Source organism: Pteropus medius, unplaced genomic scaffold (genome assembly GCF_902729225.1).
Source record: "Pteropus medius unplaced genomic scaffold, Ma_sr-lr_union100, whole genome shotgun sequence".
In the NCBI taxonomy this organism is placed as follows: domain Eukaryota; kingdom Metazoa; phylum Chordata; class Mammalia; order Chiroptera; family Pteropodidae; genus Pteropus; species Pteropus medius.
Window position 1 is genome coordinate 4,078,284 of NW_024355990.1, and position 16,128 is coordinate 4,094,411.

The 16,128-nt window shown below is 58.7% G+C and overlaps 2 protein-coding genes across 9 annotated transcripts in view; one reads left to right on the forward strand and one right to left on the reverse strand.

The window, feature by feature from the left end:
* The window catches only part of UBE2O (ubiquitin conjugating enzyme E2 O), a 44,743-nt gene extending 42,198 nt beyond the window's left edge, over window positions 1-2,545 (forward strand). For both annotated transcript variants that reach the window (XM_039859837.1, XM_039859836.1), the window contains exons 17-18: window positions 72-129; window positions 279-2,545. In XM_039859837.1, the coding sequence (XP_039715771.1) occupies window positions 72-129; window positions 279-949 (729 nt within the window). In that variant the 3' untranslated portion in view covers window positions 950-2,545. The remainder of the gene's footprint in view (window positions 1-71; window positions 130-278) is intronic.
* An 835-nt stretch (window positions 2,546-3,380) lies between these two features.
* On the reverse strand, window positions 3,381-7,398 carry SPHK1 (sphingosine kinase 1). 7 transcript variants are annotated; one of them, XM_039859841.1, is made up of 6 exons: window positions 7,253-7,398; window positions 5,570-5,773; window positions 5,088-5,240; window positions 4,909-5,003; window positions 4,717-4,832; window positions 3,381-4,435 (listed from the first exon to the last, which is right to left on the reverse strand). In XM_039859841.1, exons 2-6 carry the CDS (start codon window positions 5,577-5,579, stop codon window positions 3,622-3,624), a joined length of 1,188 nt encoding a protein of 395 aa, XP_039715775.1. In that variant the 5' UTR covers window positions 5,580-5,773; window positions 7,253-7,398; the 3' UTR covers window positions 3,381-3,621. The 7 variants fall into 7 exon arrangements, with proteins under 7 accessions (XP_039715775.1, XP_039715774.1, XP_039715777.1 ...); XM_039859840.1 differs by lacking the exon at window positions 7,253-7,398 and adding an exon at window positions 6,461-6,646; XM_039859843.1 differs by lacking the exon at window positions 7,253-7,398 and adding an exon at window positions 6,250-6,471.
* Window positions 7,399-16,128: the final 8,730 nt, after the last annotated feature.

The window sequence follows — 16,128 nt, forward strand, 5'->3', positions numbered from 1 at the left end:
GCGGGGGGGCCTGCCGGGGCGGGCGTCTGGGACACAATTGATCATGCTATGTGTGTGTGTGTGTGTCTCAGGGGACAGAGAGGTGGACAAGCAAATCCAGCCTTCTCCAGGTGCTCATCTCCATCCAAGGTACAGTGGGTGGGGCTGAGGGGTGGGGATGAGGGGTGTGGCTCGGGAGGGCCGCTAGAGGGCACAGCGACTCTGTCCCCTCCAGGCCTATAGGCCTGGCCATCCCGTGGGGGCTGTGGTCAGGCCAGCCTCAGCGGTCTCCCCCGCAGGTCTGATCCTGGTGAACGAACCGTACTACAACGAAGCCGGCTTCGACAGCGACCGGGGCCTGCAGGAGGGCTACGAGAACAGCCGCTGCTACAACGAGATGGCGCTCATCCGCGTGGTGCAGTCCATGACCCAGCTGGTGCGGCGGCCGCCCGAGGTCTTCGAGCAGGAGATCCGGCAGCACTTCAGCGCTGGCGGCTGGCGGCTGGTGAACCGCATCGAGTCCTGGCTGGAGACCCACGCCCTGCTGGAGAGGGTCCCGGCCCTGCCCAACGGGGTGTCCAAGGACAGCAGCTCCGCAGAGCCGCCCGCTAGGGCGGAGCTCTCAGACTGCGGCCGAGAAGAACCTGAGGACGGCGGGCCGGCCCCCGGAGAGGCCTCCCAGGGCTCGGACTCCGAGGGCGGCGCCCAGGGCCCGGCCTCAGCCAGCAGGGACCACACAGACCAGACTTCGGAGGCAGCGCCTGACGCCTCGGTGCCACCTAGTGTCAAACCAAAGAAGCGGAGGAAGAGCTACCGGAGCTTCTTGCCTGAGAAGAGTGGCTACCCTGACATTGGCTTCCCCCTCTTCCCGCTTTCGAAGGGCTTCATCAAGAGCATTCGGGGCGTCCTGATGCAGTTCCGGGCCGCGCTGCTAGAGGCCGGCATGCCTGAGAGCTCAGGCGACCAGTAGCCGCCAGCCCTCGAGGAAGGAGATCTCGGTGGGAGAGGCCAGCTGCAGCCTGCTCACTCCCTGCCATGGAACCTCCCCTCTCCCCGTTTCCTCCTCTGTCCCCCATGTGGGCCCCCCACTGCCCCCCTCTTCCCAAGGTGAGTTTGATGCTGATGTGCAAGAAGTTTCTTGAGATGCTGCCATTTCTATTCCGAAGCAATCTTTCAACAGGCGGGTCCCCTGCGGCAAAGCAATTCTGAATGCCGTTGCTGATTTTCCACTTGTCGCCCCAGGCAGACTGTCCTGGCACTTCCCGTCTGCCATCTCCACCTCAGGTCGGAGGTGGTGTCCTCCTCGGGCCTGACGCGGAGGCTCCTGGGGCCGAGCGCTGTGCAGAGCGGCTGCCAGACGAGTGGATGTGCCTTGCATGACGTGTGGGTTGCTCCAGCAGTTCCCCTGGTCCCTTTCATCTTTTGCAGTTCCATTGTAGCGTCCCCATGTCCCAGGCCACTGCCACCAGATCCTCCCTCCTCCCCCAGCATCATCACTCTTCTCTGGGAGTCGTAGCCGCTGTCACCCACCCCTGACTCCATTCTGGCCCATTACCACAGGATAGCCCTCAGACCTGTTGAACTGGCCCTCTAAGAGAGGTTGGGACCAGGCTGGGGTCAGGGTGCCACTCAGGAGAGGTGGTGGCCCTCACACTACCATGAAGCGAGGCCCAGGGAGCTGCTGGGAAAGAAACAGCTGTAGGTGCCTTGCTCTTCCTGTCCCACGGGACCGCGAGTCCGGAGTTCTGGCTTCAGGAGTCCTCTTCCTGCTGGACCTGAAGCCAGTGTCCGCCCCGTGCTCAGTCAGGTCCCAGGACCCCAGGAGGCGAGAACAGCAGCACACCCAAGGCCTGGGCCAGTGCTAGGGCCTCTCCAGGGACTTCGCCCCTCCCACTATGAAATGCCGACGCTGGGAGGTGGCCTGCAGCTCACTGCACACGGCGAGCCAGCCCTCTCTCCCATGCACACCGGGCCTCCTGTCAGCCCTTAGCTTACAAAACTGCAGGCTCGGTCAGAGAGGTGGCCTGCGTGGGGTCCCCGCCCTCGCAGACAGGCCCAGAGGTTTACAAGTTTTCTAAGCTTTTGATAATGTGAAGCTCCAGGTTAAGAGGATGCTGTTGAGCACATTGCAGCTATGTAATTTTTGGTGTATGTATGTAATATTTAAGGTTGAAAGAAAATAAATCTCAAAAGCAAAGATATTAACTCTTATTAGAAAAACAAAGAAAAAAAGCCAAAGCATGAGCGTCTTGTCCGCCTTAAGCTGGCTCCACACCTGTGCTGTGCCATACTCACCCGGCGGGCAGCAGCCGCGGGAAGGACGGGGCCCGGGCCGCGGTGTCTGGAGCCCAGAGTCGGTATCTTGTTTGAGAAACATCCGGAGTGACTGGTGGGGCTGTGCTTCCCAGTGCGTTGTTCGTGTGGAGATGTGAATGCCTACTGCTTAAGATATCTGTATAAAGTGCTGTGTGATTAAACTTTTTTTTTACTTGCATTTTTTTGTTTGGCTCATTACGATGTACAAAAAAAGACAAGGTGGCACCATTAAACCTGCCTCTGCCATTCAGCTGGGCTCTGTCGCCTTTCTTCCCCTCTGGGGCACCTCACACACCCCTCCCCGGGGGAAGGAAAGACCCCTGTTGCCAGGGAAGGCTTGTGGCAGCAGCACAGGGGCTTCATGCCATCTGCCTTTCCAGCCATAGGATTCACAGGAGCCGAGAGAGCGGGACCCGGAAGCGTGGCTGGCGGTCAGTGTTCCTGCCTCCGGGCGGGGCTGTGTTTGTTCTTCAAGAGCCAGTTTTAGCAATGTCACCACCCTCCAGATGCTGGGGCTGCTGACATCGAAGCACCTGGCTGGGCTTTGAGCCTAAAGGATCGCCCAGTTGGGGGGATTGCCATCCACCCCTCCCTGCTGCTGCCTTTTAATTCCTGCCCAACATTCCCCCACAGGCCGGGGTGGGGCAGGGCAGCCCGAGGGCCCTCCGTGGGGGGGTGACAGGCTCCTTTTAAAGAGGGAACCACTGCCTGCCATTTTGGTTTCTGTTGCTCTTTGGCAATTTCTCCAGTGCCACTTAATTGGAGGCATTTTCCCTTTTCTCTGAGACTGGCTGGCCGTGAGGCCCTAGGTAAGACATACTAGCTCCCAGCCTGGCATCCGGTATATGGGGTGAAGCAGTCGGTTGAGCTGCCTGGCTTCTTCCAGGCCAAAGGGGGTATAATCATCTTTGAAGCAGGGCCCTACTCCTGCAAAAGAAGCCTGGTCCAGCTCTGGTCCTGTGCCCACCACCAAAATGACTGTGCCCAGTCTAGGAGGCACCATTGGGCATCATTAACATGAAATTCTAAATCTCTGGCAGAAGCAAGACCCCATTCTCTCCCTCACCCCTAAAATAAGACCGGTAGGCTGGGAATGTCACTTTATTTGGCTCTGACTCAGAACAAAGGAGTGGCTTCCACAGGTGGTAGGGCCCAAGCAGCTGGGCTCCTGGCCTGGGGCCTCCTTCCAAAACACAGCCTCTACCCACCCTTTAGGAGTCCTGGCCACACGAGCTGGGACGGGGCCCTCCCATCCTGGAAAGAGGGAGGGTCCTGAGCTCAAATTAGACTGAGGAGACAGACTAAGGCACAGCAAGGCCCACGGAGTCATAAGGGTTCTCCTGGAGGCGGCGTCTGCTGAGGATTCTGGCTGGGTAGGGGCTGTGGCTCCAGAGGGGCTGGGGGCTCCACGTGGCCGCTAACCATCTGGAAGTAGTTTGGGTGCACCTGGCCCTGCACAGCCTCGCTGACAATCAGCTCCCCGTCCACGGCAAACATGCCCTTCCCGTCCTTGGGCTCCAGGCGGAAGGCAGCCACGGGCACATACTCCAAGTAGGGACAGCCATACTCCATGTGCCTGCCCTTCTCCATGGCCAGGAAGAGGCGCAGCAGCATGGCCCGAGACACGCCTGCCCGCACGTAAAACAGATGCATCGTGCCGGCCGCACAGTGGCCCATGGGTGCAGCAAACATCTCACTGCCCAGATGTGAGTGCAGCAGCGCCAGCACCAGCACGAAGTCCTGCTCGGGCACCACAGTCCAGTGAGAGGGCACTGGCTCCTCCAAGGGCACGAGGTGGGTGTCCACAGGGCCCGGCTGGTCCTGCCGGTCCAGAGCGGGGAAGGCAGGCACCTTGGAGACCACCCGTTCTGCGGGAAGGTAGGCCAGTCGGCCCCGGTAGATTCTCAGGGTTGCCAGCCGCAGGATGGTGCCCACGGTGAAGCGCATCTCCCCCAGGCGCCGGAACTTCTCGCTCTCGATATCCACATCGGCAATGAAGCCCCAGGCCAGGCTGAGCACCGAGAAGATCCGCAGCCCAGAGGCCATCTGCAGGGACAGCAGGTTCATGGGAGCCAGCAGCCTGCGGCACAGCAGCCGCGTACAGTTGGTCAGGAGGTCTTCGTTGGTCACCTGTTCGTAGCTGCAGGGGAAAAAGCATCCTCATATATCTTCCCCTTCCTCCTCCTGGGGAGTGGGGGCTGGCAAGGCGACCCTGGGTGCCTAGGGAGCCGGCAGGAATGAAGGATGGAGCAGGTGGAGGCAGCCAGCTGGTGTCACCAGAAAAGGGTCCCAGAACTAAGGGCGGAAGCTCTGGAAAAGGGGCACCTGAAGTTCCCCCAGAAAACGGGAATTTATAAAAGCACCCGGCAGAGGGGCGGCCCGGTGGGGAAGCTGAGGCCCGCTCTGGCCTCAAGTTCTCACCCGGCATAATGGTTCAGAGAAGCTGCCAGCGCGTTGCCAGAGCCGGCGGGCAGGCTGCACAAGGGCTTCCGGATGGCGGTCTCCCAGTCCGGCCGCGCCATGAGTCCATTCACCACCTGCGGGAACACGGGTGGCCTCAGCCTGGGGACACCCCGCGCCCACCCCCCCACTCCCAGCCTGTGCGGGCCTCACCTCATGCATCACCCCGTCTCCAGACATGACCACCAGCGCATCCCAGCGGCCCAGTTCCTCGGACTGCACCAGCTCCCTGGCGTGGTTCCGCCGCTCTGTGGGGAGACAGAGGGGCTATGTCGGGAGGAAGGGGTCACCAGCAGTGGATGCTCCCTGCACCCGCTTGGGGAGGCACTCACCCGTGAGTATGAGCGTGAAGGAGACATCAGCCTGGGCCAGGAGGGGCTGCACGTGGCTCCGGAAGAGCTGCAGGGCCTTGCCCTTGCCCCCACGCGGGTTGAGCAGCACCAGCACGCGGCAGGGCCGTGGGAGCAGGCTCCAGGGACCACCGGCTGCAAAAACAAACCCACAAAGGTGCAGGTCTCCAACCGGCCACTAGGAGGCTGAGGGTCACAACAGGAGGCACCGGTGGAAACGTGGTGCCTGAAATACCCGGGCCATTGATGCCATAGAGCGGGGCCAGAGGCAGCGGCCTCCAGTGGGGAGCTCCAGGGGGGATCAGCACGTCCTTAACACCCCCATCCTTGACTCCTGCCGGCCAGCTTCTGGCCTCCTCCCAGTGTCTCTCTAGCGTCCCCAGCCCCTCTCTTTTGTCCAGCCAACGCTGGACAGGGAGAGAAGGGACTCCTCTATATCCCTTCCCCACTGGGCCCCCACAAACCTGGATCCATAACCTCGACCCTCGGCTTCCGCTGCCAGGGCTTCCCCAGCGCTGTCGGGGTGCTGCCCTCGGCAGTGGTTCCTGCCTTCAGCTCCTTATCGGTGCTGCCCAGGCGGGCGTCTCGCTGCCGGCTGTGGGGCTCGCCCTCCCCGCCGGGAGTCCGGGCTGTGGGGGCACCCGCGTCATTCCCTGCGGCTGCCGGATCTGAGGGAGAGGAGACAGCGCTGGCGGAGTCTGGGGTGGCCCCCTGAGGTGAGGGGCGCCCAGCCATATCCTCGGACCATGCACGGGGAGCAGCACACTCTGGCATCGCCGGAAGCCTGCGGGCTGGGGACCTAGTTTTCCCAGAGGTCCAGAAAGCCGAGGTCTGGTGGTACCAAAGGCGCTCCCGTCCTGGAACAGAACTCCCACCCCCAGGGGCGAAGGGTCTCTTCGTGGGGGCTGTCCCCGCTGGGGCCTCGGGTTCCGGCCCAACAGATGAGTCAGAGGCCGGTTCCTTTTTCCGTGGGATCACCCCCAGGGGGCTGCCAGGAGGAGGGGAGTCCAGTTCCGCAATAATTCCAAAACTTGAGCGGACATCGCGGGGCACAAAGTTCGGGCAAGCGATCCCTGCCCTAAGCCAGCCCGGTCGCCAGGTCCCCTACCCGGAGCTCCAGAGCGGCCGGGGTAGCCGCGCGCACCTCCAAGGGCCGGGCTCTGCCTGGACGCTCGCCGCGCTCGTGGGGGCAGCTCCGGGGTCTCGCTAGGGCTGAGCCCGAGTCCGGCCGCTAGCGGCTCCCTTCCTCCGCCAAGCGCCGAGTGGGCGCGGAGGCCACACAATGCGTGGCCCAGTTTTCTGGGCCGCCCAGGAGGCGCGAGCCACGGGAGGGCTGGACGGGCGGCAGGTCCTACCCAGTCGGTCCGGTTTGCTCGGGAGGCGCCACCTCTGTTCCCGACAGTGGCCTAGGGAGGAACGCAGCCCGTCCCGGGCTCAGCCCCGCGTCTCAGGGACGACGGGGGCGCCGTACAAACGCCGACTCTGCGGCTTCGCTGCCTCCAGCCTCAAACTTTTCACTGAACTTGGCCGCCCCTCGCCGCGGTGCTGGGAGGGCGCTGAGCCTCCGCGCCCAGCCTGGCCACGCCCCGCGCTCCGCGCGCCCGCGAGGGTGGAACCAGCGCCAGGCGCCGCTTCTGGCAGGGTCCGCGCCCGCGGCTCGGCCACGCGCAGGCCGCAGGCCATTGACCGGCTCCGGCGGCGCGACCACGCGCCCCCGCCGTCCGGAGTAGGCGACCAGCGAGAAGGTGGAGCCGCGGCCCGGCCGAGGGAGAGGCGGAGGCAGTTGGCGAGGCGGGGAGTCCCGGGCCTGGCCACGAGCGGCGCCCTACGAGCGCAGCGTCGCGGGCACGTGAAGGTGAAGGCGCAGCGCAGGCCCCGCGCGGTCTCGACGCGGCGCCCAAAGTCCAAATGGTCCGGGACGCGGCGCCGGGCGCGCGCTGCTCGCCGCTGGGGGCAGATTCTCCGCTGCCCCTGCACGCTGCGACCTTCCGCCCCGGGGTCTCCCGGAAGAACTGCCTGTGCTGCCTGCGGCGGGCGTGCAGCACCCCCGTCACGCGCCCCGCTCCAGCCCACCCGGAATTCAGGGCCCAGACCCCCGCCCCTCCCGGGGCGCCTCTCCTGCCGCCCGTTCTGCCCCAGAGGGTTACTTTAAGCTTCCTGATGCCACAGCAGCCACCAAGCCCGAAGCAGCCAAGCGCGTCTTCCCGGGGAGGGCAGGAGACCGGCCGGGGGGCTGCGGTCTGGAGGAGGGGGCCTAGTCAAGAACCTCAAAAGTTGGATCCCTGGAGGACCATCGAGGCGCATCTGTGTCAGAAAAGCTGCCCGCAGAGGGAGATCAGGACCAAGCCCCTCACCCACCCGAGAGGAGCCTGGCGGTGTAAACAGGCCTAGGGGTCCTCTTCGGGATTGGAGAGCCCAGCATCAGGGGCGTGTCCCCCGCTGTCCCCACTGACTCACGCCAAAGATGCAAACATGCCAGGGAGTTTTCACTTCAGCGGAGACAAACGGGGACGCGTATGTCAGTGTGTGTGACACACATATCACGGGCGAACGTGCCTGCGACTAACTCGAGTTAAATCCCTGGGGGGAGGGGGGGGGCTGTTTGCGGAAACCCAGAGGAGAAAGTTACCCAGGTTGGCTTAACGACCTGACCAGATAGGGCCCAAGTTAGGAAAAAAACAAAACAAAAAAAACCAACAACCCCGTAGGGGGCTGAGGTGGTTCATGCCCGGGCTTCAGAGAGCGCACGCGCCCACACCTGCCCCCACCCGACCCCCACACACCTCTCCTCATCGCCCCTTTGAGCAAAGAGGCAGGTCCCGGCGGCGCGGGAACTCGGGCGCGCCTCCGCGGCCTGGTTTCCCACCACCTGGGGGCGCGGGGCCCGAGAGCCCTTGGGTGGGGGGAGGCGCGGGGCCGGGGGCGCGCGGCTCGGCGGGCGTCGCGGCGGTGCGCGTCTCCGCCCCGGGCAGCCCCGGCTGGGTCCCAGGCGTCCCGAGCGCGTTCCGGGAAGGTGACTCGGCGACGCGCTCACGGATCGAGAAACTCCGCGAAACTGAGAACGAGAGGAGGGAGTTGGGGCGTCAGCACCTTCTAACAGAGCCGCGGTGCGCACCTGCCCAGGTCAGGTCTAGAACCTGCGGCCCCCTCCTCCCCACACCCCTTAGGAATTGGCGCGGGGAGGGGAGGGCAGAGCTGCAGCTGCAGCGCCGCGGTCACACGATGCGGGGACGGGAGCAGCGGCAGGAGAGAAGGGTTCCGCGCAGGAGCTGGGTCTGATCTCTCATCCTCCTCTTCCATTCCCTCCCCACCCCTACTCTCCAGAAGGGGTCGGAGTCTGGGCTTTGGCGCCTAGAGGACGCGGGGTGGTGACCCCTGAGGTTTCAGCCTTGGAGGGAGGTGGCTGCGGGGACGGCCAGGGCATCCTCCCCCTTCTTCCCCGGTCGGGAGGGCGCTCCATCAGGCCTGACAAGCCGACGCCTTAAACCTTGAAGCCTGATGGGGAACTGAGGCACAGGGAAGAGAGGACTTGGCTGCGCCTGAGTCCGCGGTGAGAAAGCCCGCCTGCCACAGGGTCTCTCTCCCTGCGCTCCAGGGGGAGTCGCGGCGCCGGGCGCGGGCAGGTTGACTAAAAAATCCTAGTGGGCCAGGGTAGGCAGGGCAGCCTGCTGAGTCTTTATCCGGCCTGGGGGGGTGGGGGCGCAGTGGGAGGGCTATGAAGGGCCAAGCCCTCTGGCCCCGGTTTCTAAATCGCACAATGGCTTCTCTGTCCTCCCTGCCGCCTCTCCGCCTGCCCCCTTCACCTCTGATCTCTGCTCTGCCCCCCTCATTCTTGTCATTCACCTTCCCCCTCCCAAGCTGCCTCTCTCCAGCCCGTCTCTAAAGAACTCTGTCATTTCCGGAAACTCACTCATCAGCATCCCTGGCTCAAGAGACAGGATTGGGCAAGAGCGAGATGCTTTTCCCCCTTTGACAGCTGGGGGAACCGAAACCCTGAGAGATGAAGGGCCTTGTCCGAGCTGCCAGACCAGATCCCAGAGGAGCTGAGAGGCAGACCCAGGAGGCCCGCCCCTCTGCTGGGGGAGGCTCCGCCTACCCTAGGTTTCCCACTGATGTTTGAGTAGCTGTTGACCTAGTGGGTCTCTTGTCACAGAGCTGCCCCAGTAACCCTTCCACTCAGAGTCGCCCCGAGAAAGAGGAAGCATCTTCAAAGCCCTCTTCAGGCTTCATCCCCCAGGTCCCGATGATTAAGCAACTAGCCTCTATGCCCAGTGAGCACATGGGCCTGGTATCAGATTTGATCTGACCTGATTGCCAACCCAGAGCTTGGCACACAGGTAATACTGGTCTCACAGGTGAAACAGATTACCTTTCCATCTCTCCCAGCCAACTCTCATTCCTCCTTGTGGGCAGCCTCCCTAAGGGAGACACACATGGAAACTCCCTTTTTTCCTTCTTCAAATAAAGAAAGTATGCGTTCCCTGGGCCTGGTCCCAGCTCTGTGGAAACGTGGAGCCAAGGCTGCCAGCTGACAAATGACTTGCTTTTATTAGGAAAGGACTCCTGCCATCCCTCGCTTCCCTGAAGCTCCCTTCCCTGGGAGGCTTCAGCTCCCAAGTTGAACTGCAGGGCCTGAAGGCCGCCCTTGACCTCGAGTCCTTTTTGCCAGGAGGCTGCAAGGGCAGAGGAAGGGAGGGGTCCAGCTCTGCAAACTCTTTTTAAGACTGGTGTTCTAGGACAGCCCCAGATGCTGCTTTCCATCCCGAGAGTTTCCTAGATGCCGGTGACCGTGGCAGGCTGGGGGTGGCGGAGAATGCCACACGTCGGGGGGATCCAGGAGAGGAGGCTGGTCACGCAGGATTCTTGGCTGCTTGCAGAGTTTCAGCTACTCTGGGTGTGTGGTAGGGTGAGTTTAGCTCTACCCTTCGGGTGGGTGGCCTCCTCGTCCTCGTGGGTGTCCTTGCTCAGGAACCCAGGTTTCTGAGCCCATGGGCTCTGCCTCCCAAACACACTCACCTGTAGGCCAGCTGATCCTGGCTGCCTGTCAGGTTAATTAGCTTCCAGAGCCCTCTCAGTGTGAAGGACCCACGGGCCACCCCCCTTCACTCATTTCAGCTGCCTGCCCAGCATCTGAAGGCAATTGCACTCGTTTGCTGGGGTTATCGCAAGAGAGTACCACGAACTGCATGGATTAACAGATGCTTACTGCCTCACCGCTCCAGAGGCCAGATGTCCAAGATCAAGGTGTTGGCAGGGTCCATTGCTTCTGAGGCTGAGAGAATCTGTCCCGTGCCCCTCCCCCAGCTTCTGGTGTTTGGCTGGCAACTTTGGCGTCTTTGACTTGTAAATGTATCACCTCTATCTCTGCCTTCATCTTCACTTGGCCTTCTCCCCGTGAAAGGTTCGCTGAGATTTATTCTTTTAGGGTGTGCATTATCTCTTGTGGTCATGTTCTTTTTCTAATGCACATGACTATGGGAGGGGGAAAATCAATAAGTTATCAGGACTCTAGTATTAATTAATATCACATTTTAATCAAAAACTATAATAATACTAGGTGACCTGAAAGAGGGAAATAGTGCATGTGGGTGTTGGAGGCGAGAGGTGTCTGGGAGCTAGACCTGCCCACTTCCCAGAGTTGTCGGGGTTTGATCTGTTGGGAGAAGCTGGGCGTGTCTGCCCTGGCCCAGGCTTGCACACTGCTCTGGACCCCACTCCGCATTCAGATCTTACCTCACACCTTGGCTTATGCCACCTTTGGCATCCTGAGCAGGTAGGTTCGTTCCCCAGTCCTTGGAAAAACAAAGCTGAGTTTTGTGTTGGTGTATTACATTCCTGTTGTTGCAGATAGTTCTGAAGGTCAAGTTGAAAAGGGATTGGCAGTGCTGTATTCCCTTGCCTGTTCTAGCCTCCGGAGGCCACCTGTGCTCCTTGGCTCGGGACCCTTTCATTCACCTCCAAAGCCAGCAGCGTAGCATCTTCAAATATCTGTCCCACTTCTGTTTCTTCTCCGACTCTAACCTTCCTGCCTCCTCCTTATAGGGCCCCTGTGATCACATTGGGCCTGCTCAGCTAACCCAGGATCATCCCCCCACCTCAAGAGCCTTAATCACAGCTGCAAAGTCCCTTCTGCCATATAAGGCAACATATTCTCAGGTTCTGGCTTTGTGACATGGACATCTCTGGGTGGCTGTTATTATGCCAACCACAGATGGGTAGGGAAATAGTCTGGGAACTATGTCCTCGGTTGGCTACAGAACCTTCTTTCTAACATTCCCCACCTCCCCAGCAGGACCGAGTAAACACAGGCCAGGAACTTAGTGTCCCCCAAATAAGCATTTGTCTTGCGAGACTGAAAACGCTCTTGCTCGGATCAGCACATGATCCTATAGATTCCGTGGTCTTTGGCTCATCTGGCAGAGGCCGCTACAAAGAAAACTGGTTTCCATTTTTTTAATTATCCAAGAGGGAGAAATTGGCATGTTTGCTAAAGTATTATAGGATTGCAAAACCCTAACTTTTCACCTGAGGAAGGGGTGAGAAGCAGACTAGCCCATCGATTTTCAGTGTGGCAGAATTTCCCGCTTGCCTTTTCAGGAAGGGCTTGCTAGAGGGCACAGCCCCCTGGGGAGCAAACTGAAGCGTGTGGCCCTCTCAGATCCTATCATGTGACCGGACAGCTGCTTCTACTCTGTGGTGAGGTGGGACCAGGCCAGACGCATGAAGCACCAAAGCTAGGGACATTGCACAGGCTCCTGCTGACATCGGCTCCAGTTTCAGCCCGAAGCAGCCTCTGGCTTGTCCTCCAAACCCAACCCCACATCCTGGATGTTTGTGAGGGGAGAGAAAGTCCCCTTCTGAGGCCGCAGCCAGCCCCCTACCCCCATCAACTGTGCTTTGTATTCACTCGCTCATTTATACTGGTTCGGGACCCCCAGCAACCAGTCCTCATTCGAGAGAAGAGAGGCGCCCCCAGCCGTATGTCAAACCTCCCTGGGCAATTCCCAAAAGGAAAACGGAATCAGGAAGAGGGACCTGGCACCTCTGCCGTGGGGGAGCCAGAAAGCAGAGCTGCTTTTGTCTTTCAGCATCCACGCTGAGGGGATGGGCGTGCACACACGTTTCCGGGTACTTTTTGTTGTGTAATGTTTTCCACTTTCACATTTCTCTAAAGCTAAGATGTGTCCTTGGGTTGTTCCCAAAGCAAACAGACAGTGGGCTGGACACAGCCGCCAGCCAGGCAATGACTTTGCGCTAATGGTCTGGGGATGATTGCTCCCACCGGGGTGGACACCCCTCTGGGCTGAGGGGAGACGAAGTCCTTCCTCACCCTGGCCCCCAGAAGCACACACTGCCTCTGGGAATGAAGCTACAGGCGCCTTGTTGGCCTTAGTGGCTGCCCGGGGGTGCGCCCCTCTCATTTTTTTATCCAAACCGTGCAGCCACGCAGGCTGCCAACATAGAAGCCACTTTGCAGGACATGGGGTGGGGTGAGGGGAGCTCAGACAGAAGGGGGCCACCAAAAAGGCACAGAGCCTGGAGCGGGGCTTGCCTGTCCGTGATGCTCACTATCCACATCCCCAAAATAGAAATCGCTTTCCCTTGAGGCTCACCTCCTGAAGGTCAAACCCTTCCATTCTTTCCAGACATGGCCCTGATAATTTAAGTAATGACTACAGGACGGGCTGGACAGCTGGGGCCGAGGAAGGGGCCTGGGGACGGGGGACGCGGTAGCCCGATTCCACCCGCGTGTGCCCCTAAGCCTTCGTGGAGCTCAGGGAGTGATGCCGCGTCGATCCGACAAGAGACCCATTTCCCAAAGCAGACTTCCTCATTCCCTTTGCTCACTGCCCTAGAGTCCTGACCGCGGCCACATGGCCAGCTTCTTGAGAATGAGTCGGGATGTCATTTCTCCTTCAAGCCACCATCGGATGACCCTCGTGGCCTTCTCTGAAACTCACTGTTTCAAAAGGGAATGGGGAAACAAGGGATAACCTGTCAAAGCCTGTGGACTAATTTGCTAGTGAAATTATTTTCAAAAAGCAAACGAAACAAAAAATAGAGTAGGCCTAGAGAGTGCTCCTGAGCGGTGAGAGCCTTTTAGGTGTCTGCTGGAGAACATTTCTCTCTTCTTATCTCCTTCCTGCAAGCACAGTCAGTCAGCCCCGTCTGCATACAGAAGTCCCTAAGAAATGCCCGCAGGCTGACCTCTCCCAACTGCATCCTTCTGGCAGATGCCGCTGAGCTCCCAGGGGAGGGAGCTGCATCTGGGCTCCAGGTGGCTGCTATGGTGGCAACACAGGGAGCCCAGGAAGGGCACGTCCCACACCCCAGCTCCTCCTGGCTCCCCGCAGCAGGCTGATGGGTCCCCGGAGAGAGGGACAGCCATTTCCCAGTGCAGCGTTAAAAATGGCACATCGGTCTTCCTGACTCGGCATGGCCTGGAAAAATCCATAGCATCAGAACTTGGCATTCTCAAACAAGTGCAAAGATCTTACCGTTTTAGGCTGAGCTCCAGTTGCCATATGACAAGTATCTGTGACTTGTTCTCGGATTGTGACCTTTGAGCACTTAAGGAGGGAAGGCACTCAATAACTGCAAAATATGATTAGGATGGGATCAGATCCGCAGCTTTCATCTCTTGGCAGGCATATGTGATTCCTAAGGGAGAGACATGCTGAGTCCTCAGGAGTGGATCTGTTACCCTGATTTGCAGCCTTTAGCCATGCAGAAGCCACGCTGGCTAGGAAAAGGCTGAGTGGCAGGCAGGAGCCACAGCAAACCTCAGGACACTGAGTGCCATGTGGGATCGTGGGCGCTTCTGTGACGCTGAGGACCCCGAGTGGGGCAGCAGAGGCCAATTCTCATTCTACACAAGACCTGCATGAGGTGAGCGCTCAACAGAGTCTAACAGATCGACCATGAAAAGCGGGTCCTCCTAGGTGTGGAAGACAGCCAGGATTGCCCACCAGCCCTTGAGAAGAAAGCATCTTTTAAAAAAACAGGATGCTCAAGGTTCCTCAAACAGCTAAACGTGGAGTTGCAATGCGGCCCAGCAGACACGCCCCTGGAACGTACCTGAGAGAGACAGAAACACACGTCCACAGGAAAGCTCGTCCGCGAATATTTGCAGCCACTCTATTCACAGTGACCAAAAGGCGGAAAGAACCCAGATGTCCCAGGACAGACGAGTGGATCAACACGATGTGGCAGGTCCCTATCGTGGAGTGTTATTTATGACACGCTGATATATGCGATAGCGTGGATGGGACCTCAAGAATATGAAAGACGCCAGGCGCGAAAGGCCACGTATTGTATGAACCGTCCAGACCAGGCGAATCCTTAGAGGCAGGAAGCAGGTTTGTGGTTGCCGAGGGCTGGGGGGCGGGGCGGACGGAGATGGTGGTTGCACAGCCTGGGAATGTACTAACTGCCACTGAATCGTTCATTTTCTGTTGTGTGCATTTCACCTCAATTTTTTTTTCCCCCTAAATATGGGACTTCAAGGAACCAGCATTGTCCCTTTCAAGATTATCATCTTGTGATGCGCGAAATGTCCGCTTCTAAGGCTGCCGTTGAAATTCTGATTTGGGTGATGGTAAAGAAAAAGATTATTCGGGACACTCGTTAAAGAAAGAGTAAGGCAGGCCTTATTCGGAACCACCGTGACAGGTGCAAAGGGCTCGCGCAAGTGCAGGGCCGGGGCTCGACTCCGAGCCCTAGGCAGCCTCACAGAGGCACCTTACAAGGATGAGGGGTTGCGGTCAGCATTTTGGTGGCATTATTTGGAGGGACTTCACCTTGTCTAAAAAGTAGTGTCGCTCACGGAGGCCCTAGGTGCTGGTCCTTGGTTGTCATTGGTATTTTCTTTGACTTTCTGTATTTTCCTCATAGTTATGCAGTATCTGTCGGTTTTTAACTGAAGTATAAATACATACAGAAAAGCCCAAAGATCATCAACTATGAATTTATGAACCAACACACTCATATTAAAAAAGAATAATGATACATCCTAGAAACCCCTTGTGTCCCCTTCCAGCCACTGCCCTCTGTACCCCCACCCAAGGATCGCCACTCATGCAGTGTATTTTTATGTTTGGGGAAAAAATACTCAACATTTAATCAGAATAAAAATATATTAGATGTGGAAAATTTTTAAATCCAGCCTTGTTTATTCGCGAGGGTTCTACTCGACGGCTTGGCCGTAGTAAGTGCTAAATGCACCGAGTGGCTTTGGCCTCGGGATGCCCTAAAAGAAGACATTCTCTCAGAGGAAGCACCAAGAAAATAGGCACAGGATGGCCTGATGTACTTATGGGGCTGTGACTCCCAAACCAGCACGCACACTGGAACCCCCTGGGGACCGTCTACACTATGAGCGCCTGGGTCCCACCCTTGGAGATTGCGATGTAACCCGTCGGGAGGGTAGCCTGGGCTTCAGAATTTTTCAAAGATCCTCGGTGATTCTAATCAGCAGACAGATTTGGGAACCACTGACTTAGCCTAACGGGAGGATCTGAAGCCCGTTTTCCAAGCAGGTGGGCGACTGAAAGGACTCGCAGAGTTTTCTGGAAAATGCCACAGATTTCCTGAAGGGCATCATGAATTGTCATGGGCCCCGTGACTATTTCGTTTCTGGAAATGAATCAGGCATCGTGCAGACATGACATATACCATTGCAGCCTCTCCCCACATCCTCCCAGACACCAGTGTGGGAATGTGGGAATGGTGACTAAACTGGCTGTCACCCAGACTCCAGGGAAAGGGGGAGTCCCCCCCCCCACCAGTTACTATAGGCATCTCCACTAGGCGGAGTCAAAGCAGGCACTGTCATGACTTAACAAGCTCAATTAACTCCTATTTCCCTGTTGAGTGGTTAATACGATTTTGGAAATGTCTTTTCTTAATATCTAATTGGTATTCAGTCACCAGGGGATTCTATCTTCCCTGTGTGTAAAAGGAAGACAAAGTTCCCTTCCCACTGGGAGGACTCAGAGACCTCACGCTAGTGGCTGGTCTCCAG